Raw genomic sequence first — 7,542 nt, 5'->3', positions numbered from 1 at the left:
ATTTTTTTTTCTCAGCCTTTATGGGCTATGCATGTAAGTATGCATAGCATGACATCTGATTTATTGTTACAGGAGTAATTCACCGGATTCGTTTTGGCAATGGTTTTTATTCCTAATGGGACTGTAGGCTTCAAAGCGCTAGAAGTGTTCTAGAATGATCCGATGCATCATCTTGTACCTAAGGAAAGAAACAACATTAGTTTGACTTTTGTCCATTGCTTGACCTTTTCTGCAGCGGGGGCTCTGACAACACGCTGCCAAGGAATTACTCAGAAGCGCCTGAGGCTTTCGGATCAAGGGGTGGAGCTGACATCTGCGGTTGTATCTGTTAACTCCACCCCGTGACCCGCAACCCTTCGCACCCATCTCCGCATCAAAAACCGGCCACGAAATGCTCCAGGGAGGGACTCATTTGGGGTAGGAAATTATTAAATGAGGCAAACAGCTGAGGCAGGAGCCCCACACGGCAACACATTCAAGGATGACCTCACCAACAACCATACGGAAAGCTGTGTGGAATTCCTGCGGGGAGTAAAATATCAGCCTGCAGAAGAAACGTTTTCAGTTCCTTCTCAGGCCTTGCGTTGCTCAGGCTGCCATCTGGACCCAGCAATTAAAGCTTTGTTTTCCATGCTTAGGGCAAAATTATAGCATGAAACTTGGTGCCTGAAGCGAACGATGATGCAAAGCAGAGCTGCTTCGGCGAGAACTCGGGAACGCCCGAAAGCCCTTTCTGTGCCCAAGGTGAGGGAAACGTAACCGGAGAAGGAAGAAGTGACAAAGCAGCCTTCTTGTTAGCGGCCTTGTGTGGCCTAGCATTTAATAAGAATACCTGCCTGAGAACTACTGGGCTTTGGGGGTGTATGTGCGTGACTTGGATGATAACCAAGGAATGTCATGTGATTACCACCCAGGAGCTCCGGAAAACTACATGGCTGTGTTTATGACCTAGAGGAACCAGGAGGGGAGAGCCCAGCACAGAATCCAGTGCATTGAACAGACTCCTGAGAATTTTTAGTTTTAAAAGAAAGCAAGTTATTAGACCGATGGAATGCAGTTAAAAGCCCATGTCTGGTTTATTCTTTATTTAAAAATAGAAAATGGAGAAGATCTGTCCTTCTCCTGGCAGGGAGTCCACAAATTCTTCACTTAGCCCTACAGCACAAACTATTGGCTACACCTAGGGCTGCCAGGTCCCTGTTTGCCACCGGTGGGAGGATTTTGGGGCGGAGCCTGAGAAAGGCAGGGTTTGGTGAGGGAGGGACTTCAATGCCATAGAGTCCAATTGCCAAAGCGGCCATTTTCTCCAGGTGAATTGATCTCTATTGGCTGGAGATCTCCAGCTGGTATCTCGGGGTTGGCAACCCTAGCCACACACCCGGTATTAATGATCTTTTATTATTCTGACTTGTTCTGGTTTTTATTGTATTTGTGTGGGAACTTTGTGCGCTTCTTCAAGACCTTTGTTAAGAGACAGGAAATAAATATCTTAAATTGATAACATGCTGAATTTCAGAATGCTCTGCAGGTCTGGCATCAGCATGCCCTGAGATGGGGCATCGGCCGTCTCTGGTAGGGCCCGCTGCTGCCAGTACCATCTGCCTACTGACTGCCTAGCGCTTTACCACCTATGCTTCCTGCTGCTTGCACTGCCTGGTGCCACGGGGGAAAGGTCTGCAGGCAGCTGTGAACATAGGCAGTGTGAGTACTTGTGAGCAGACAAAGGAAGGACACACAAGCAGGTGGGTAGGATGGAAGAAGGGCGCGAGTGCGTGGTGGCGGGCTGAGGAGGGCAAGGCGAGCCTTAGGAACTCTGCCTGCCTCCCCCCAAAACCTGGAACTGGCCCTGCTGTCTCTCTGTTACGTCTGTTTGACTGTGGGGCACATACAGACGGAGCTTACAACCTCCCGAGGAAGCCTGTTCCACTGAGGAACCGCTCTAACTGTTAGAAAATTCTTCCTAATGTTTAGATGGAAACTCTTTTGATCTAATTTCAACCCGTTGGTTCTGGTCTGACGTTCTGGGGCAACTTACGTTGGCTCTCTAAGGTCGCTTTGGGGAATATAGGACTATATTCACACGGACGCATCCACAGAGAACACATGTGCCTGGCCACATATGGTAACAACAGGGCTTCAATCTTTTGCCACATGAAGCTGTTTTTCAATCCTACCCCTACCTGGCTGACACAGATTCTTGGGTGTGCTATCATGTTAACAAATGGGCAATGTTCCCTGATGTAAGCAATACAAGCACCTTGCGAAAGACTTGAGAAAACATGCAAAGTACATCCCATAACATTTTTCTTACTCATTCTTCTGGGGAGAACTTGCTCCTGCAATGTTACTGTCCCAGTACATAGTGTTCGGTTGCTCCTCTGCATTTCTTACTGTGTTACAAAAACCACAGGAATGTTAGATACTTTCTCTTTACAGTTACTATGACTTATAGAAGATGGAAGGAAGTATTTTATCTCCCATCCCACATAGCAGCTTATCACTGTCCCTTCTATGAGCTCAGCTTTCAGCTTTCATAATAGCTAAAACATCCTTAAAAGTAGACGGATTTAAACTGTGCTTTCCCATGACAGCGGCACCCAATTGTATGAACTGCTGATTGGCTGGAATCTGTGGCATCATAATCCCACCCCTTCCCCACCCCCAATTCTTGAAGTGATTTTGCAACTTTTAAAAATTGATTTTGCTTCTTTTAAAAACTCTAAGGTGACCAATTAAGATTTCAGTGGATAACTATGTGTGGTGCTTCAAAATAAAATTAGGGCTGGACCTAGGGTTGCCAACCTCCAGGTACTAGCTGGAGATCTCCTGCTATTCGGGTTGCCAACCTCCAGGTACTAGCTGAAGATCTCCTGCTATTCGGGTTGCCAACCTCCAGGTACTAGCTGGAGATCTCCTGCTATTCCAACTGATCTCCAGCCGATAGAGGTCAGTTCACCTGGAGAAAATGGCTGCTTTGGCAGTTGGACTCTATGGCATTGAAGTCCCTCCCCAAACCCCGCCCTCCTCAGGATCCACCCAAAAAACCTCCCGCCGAAGCTTGTTTATCAGCCAAATCTGACAAAAGGTGTTGTGCCTTAGAGGAGACCTGAGCCTCCAACTTTAGGCCAGGATCCAGCAGCACCCCAAGCTATGGATCCAGCTTTCTGGAGGACAGGCTGACTTTGAGTGCCTTCGAACACCTTTGTCACTGACCAACATTACTGCAGACTTGTCTGGATTGAGCTTGAGTTTATTGGTCTTCATCCACCCCATTACCTTCACCAGGCATCTGTTCTGGTGGATATTTTGTCCAGGGGGCAGCCTCCTATGGTCTTTACTAGGATTTCCAAAAAAACAAAACTGGAACCAGTCCTGCAAGGACGAGGAAATTGTTATCAGGCAGGCCTAAGCTTACCAACCTCAAGGTGGGACCTGGCTTTCTCCCAGGTCCCACCTTGCTCTAATATGTCAGATAAAAATGAATGTATTTAAAAGCACATGTAAGCTGAGGACCCTTACGCATAAGTTACCCACAGCTTGAAAAAATGGTGCCTATTTATTTGCCGACCCTGACCTGGATGGCCCAGGCTAGCCTGATCTCGTCAGATCTCAGAAGCTAAGCAGGGTCAGCCCTGGTTAGTATTTGGATGGGAGACCACCAGGGAATACCAGGGTTGCTGTGCAGAGGAAGGCACTGGCAAACCACCTCTGTTAGTCTCTTGCCATGAAAACCTCAAAAAAGGGGTCGCCATAAGTCGGCTGCGACTTGACGGAAATTTACACACACATTTATTTGCCATGAGCTACTATGAGTGGGGCCACCCTGGAGATCTCAACAGACTGAACAATGAAATGTAATTTGAAACCTGTAGCACTGAAGGACTGAATGAGCAGAGTTTTGGTCACACAGAATAAACATCAGCTTCTGTTTGTTGTACAAGTAACAAAGAAAGGCCAGGCAGTTCTTATCTGAATGATATGGCTTATATTTAATGTTGATCTTTTCTTTCCTTCAGAGTTTGTGTATTACGTGACGGAATGTCCTTGTCAGCAATGGGAGGTTACATTTGCTACTGTGGGTAGTCATAACCTTTGTGTGCTGTTAATTGCCTCAGTGAACTATCTCTTCATAAATGTCCTATGGGAAATGGCAGATTTTCAGTCTCACAAACTGTGCGTGCTTCTGCTGTATCAGTGTGTACTTTTAGTGGGTGAAAGAAAGCTGTTTATTGGACTGTTTCAAACCTTCAGAGTCTGGAGAAGGTCTTTTATCTTCACAATAATGTACAACAAACACAAATGCAGATAGCAGTTATCTCTCTAACCTGCAGGAGTAATTACTGCTCCTTTGTACTGGCAGATCCCTCATGTAGGGTTGCCAACCAATCTGTTGGAGTTGGGCAGGCCAACACAAAAACACACTAGCATGTTCCCTTTAAGCCTGTAAGATCTTTACAGTGCAGTTCTAAGAAGAGTCACACCTAGGGTTGCCAACCTCCACGTAGTAGCAGGAGATCAGTTCACCTGGAGAAAATGGTCGCTTTGGCAATTAGACTCTATGGCATTGAAGTCCCTCCCCTCCTCAAACCCTGCCCTCCTCAGGCTCCACCCCAAAAGCTTCCTGCCAGTGGCGACCTGGAAACCCTAGTCACTCCTTTTAAGTCCATTGAAGTCAGTGGACTTAGAAGGGTATAACTCTGCTTATGATTGCAATGATAATGTTTTTCTCAGCCTAGGACTTAAGAGTGTTTCTTTTCATATGAACTCTCTTACTCTCTGAAATCATCATTGTCATCAAGGGCTGTTATGAGAAGCAAAATCATCTCCAGTGAATGGGAGAGTCTGTTGGATACTCGCCCCAGGATTCTAGAATAGCATTACTCAAAAGGAGCAATAGCATACCGTACCTCCCTCCTGGCCTTTAGGCAACTGAGTAAAAGACATTAGTTCTGGCAAGTTTTCTGCATTAATTTTTTTTAGTTTTAAGAGTAGGGTTGCCAGCTCCGGACTGGGAAATAAGGCTTAGGATTCAAGCCCACTACTTTTTAATTTATTTTAGAATTTGGCTTGGCTTGAAAACATAACATAGACGACAAAATAGAACATCAATAGTGCTTAAAGGCAATTGTCTCTTAGGGTTGCCAAACAGGGCCTAGCAACCAGTAGGAGTCCAGGATGTGGAGACATGAGGGGGTACCATCAGCAACAGTGTGTGCTGTCACTTTTCCTCAGAATCCTTGTGATTCAATAAATTCTATAAGGCATATGTGTGTTCCAGCTTTCCAAGAGTTTATCATGACTTTTGGCTCTTCAAAGTGCAGTCACCCACAAGACCTTTTAGACTTCCTATGTATCTGCTGGCAAGATGCGTAGGACATGAGTCACTGGAATGATGCATGTAAAAACGGCAGATAGAAGGGTCAAAGTCTTGGAGCCTGATTTGCCTCTTGTTTTCATGCCATGCAAATGCAACTTCAGAGGTTTGAATTAACGGAAGGTTGGCTTGTGATAGGGTAAAGAACATGAGATTCAGATTCAGGCCTTTTCCCCCCTGAGAGCCAGCATGGTGTAGTGGTTAGAATGTCAGACTAGGATCTTGGAGGCCCAGATATTAATCCTCACTCTGCCATGGAAACTCACTGGATTACTTGGGCCAGTCATACACTGGCAACCTAACGTGGGTCCTTATGAGGATAAAATGGAGTAGAGGAGAACAATTTAAGCAGCTTTGGGTCCCCATTGGGGAGAAAGGTGGGGTAAAAATGAAGTAAATAAATAAAATTCCAGAATCACATCATTTGATGGGGACACATGATTATGGATTTCATCTCTGCTAGGATTTTGACTGTTTTCATTGCTCATTGGCATCGTCGCTGTCCAGGATGAAATCCTTCAGCCAGGGTGACATTCAGTACTGAACTATTTATCAATTGTACTTTTTATTTCAACCATGTGAGGAACTGAAGGACCTTAAACTGCCTTTGAAATGAACATATGATGATCTATTCCCAGGGTACAGAATACTTAGGCTGTAGTTTACAACATCCCCTTTTCCTAACCACTGTCCAAAGTCTATGGTATGCTCAAGTACGTACATTTTATTGCATTTTGCAGTCTGGCCCTATGAAAGATAATCTAGCAAGTGTCAATTGACAGATTAGCATAAATAATCCAGGACTCCACACAGCACTAACCACAAGAGATGTTTGCTGCTGTATGCCTGCTCCATCCCTTGGGTATAGTGTAGAAAGGCTGTAGAATGAATACTTGTTATCATTGTCCCTCTGTGGAGGGAAAAAAGGATACTAAGCGCCAGAGCTGAAGAAAATAGGAATTGATCCCAAAGATTTCTTAGCTACAAAACGCTTGTGTCTTTTAATTTTGTATACATGATTAAAACATCTTGGAAGCATGGATGTCATGTGCTGTTCACATGCTCCATTGATATCCATCTCATTAGTATCCAGATTAGGGGCAGTAACATTTTTTGGTAGCTGGAAAAAAAATTAGCTTGTGTTGTTTACCACCCTTATTCTTGTAATTTCCCAAATAAAAATTTAAAAGGTTTTTTAAAAAAATACCGGGGTGGCGATAATGTGGGAAATAATCACATTCCTGGATCCACATATATGATCAACTTCCTTCATACATCACTGGGAGTGGTATGGGAGAAACTGTGTCATAGGAAGGCTCGCCACTCTGCTGGGTCTCCAATTCTGGTTCCTACAGAACAAAATAATCTTTCCATTAGCAGGCCACCAGAAGCACATTACACCAGTCTGCAGTGACTGCATTGCTAGGGTTGCTAACAACCTGGAGAAAAAAATTATCCTGCCCCTTTAACAAAGGCTTAATACCTCTGTGTCATGAAAATCTCCATCTGTATGAAAATCTCCATACATTAAACCTCTATTAAAGGGACAAGACATTTTTTTCCCTCCAGGTTGTTGACAACCCTACTTTCCAGGCACAATCCATGGTACCAAATGGCTTGATGTGTCTTATGTATTGTACATCTGGTGCTGAATTTCATTTCAGGCTTTCTTTAAGCATGACCATCAGTGACTTTGGGGTGGTATACGAAAGGTGGAAAGGGTTGAATGTATGTGGAATGGAGACAGCATGGTTTATGGGTTTATGTATAGTAGGAGTAATGTTGATAATGGGTTATTTTGTACTATATTGAACACATGAACACATGAAGCTGCCTTATACTGATTCAGACCCTTGGTCCATCAGAGTCAGTATTGTCTACTCAGACTGGCAGCGGCTTTCCAGGGTCTCAGGCTGAGGTCTTTCACATCACCTGCTTGCCTAGTCCCTTTAACTGGAGATGCCGGGGATTGAACCTAGGACCTTCTGCATGCCAAGCAGATGCTCTACCACTGAGCCACAGCCACATTTTCTTCCAGTTTTAGCTCTGAAATGGCAGCACAGATATAGCAAGCCTTCAAAACAGACACCGTTTTGGAGCACTGATCTTTCCCCAGTAGTAGACTTTGTAGACATGCCCTGACATCTCTTTTTGGTGACCAAATTCCT

The 7,542-nt window shown here is 44.7% G+C and overlaps 1 protein-coding gene across 1 annotated transcript in view; it reads left to right on the top strand.

The window, feature by feature from the left end:
• Positions 1–678: 678 nt before the first annotated feature.
• ERGIC1 (endoplasmic reticulum-golgi intermediate compartment 1) overlaps positions 679–7,542 on the top strand; it is a 124,519-nt gene continuing 117,655 nt past the window's right edge. The window contains exon 1 of the mRNA XM_056847790.1: positions 679–744. Within this exon, the coding sequence (XP_056703768.1) occupies positions 679–744 (66 nt within the window). The remainder of the gene's footprint in view (positions 745–7,542) is intronic.

Source organism: Euleptes europaea, chromosome 1, assembly GCF_029931775.1.
Source record: "Euleptes europaea isolate rEulEur1 chromosome 1, rEulEur1.hap1, whole genome shotgun sequence".
Lineage (NCBI taxonomy): Eukaryota > Metazoa > Chordata > Lepidosauria > Squamata > Sphaerodactylidae > Euleptes > Euleptes europaea.
Note: the sequence above shows the minus strand (reverse complement) of the source record. Positions and strands in the feature narration are given on the sequence as shown.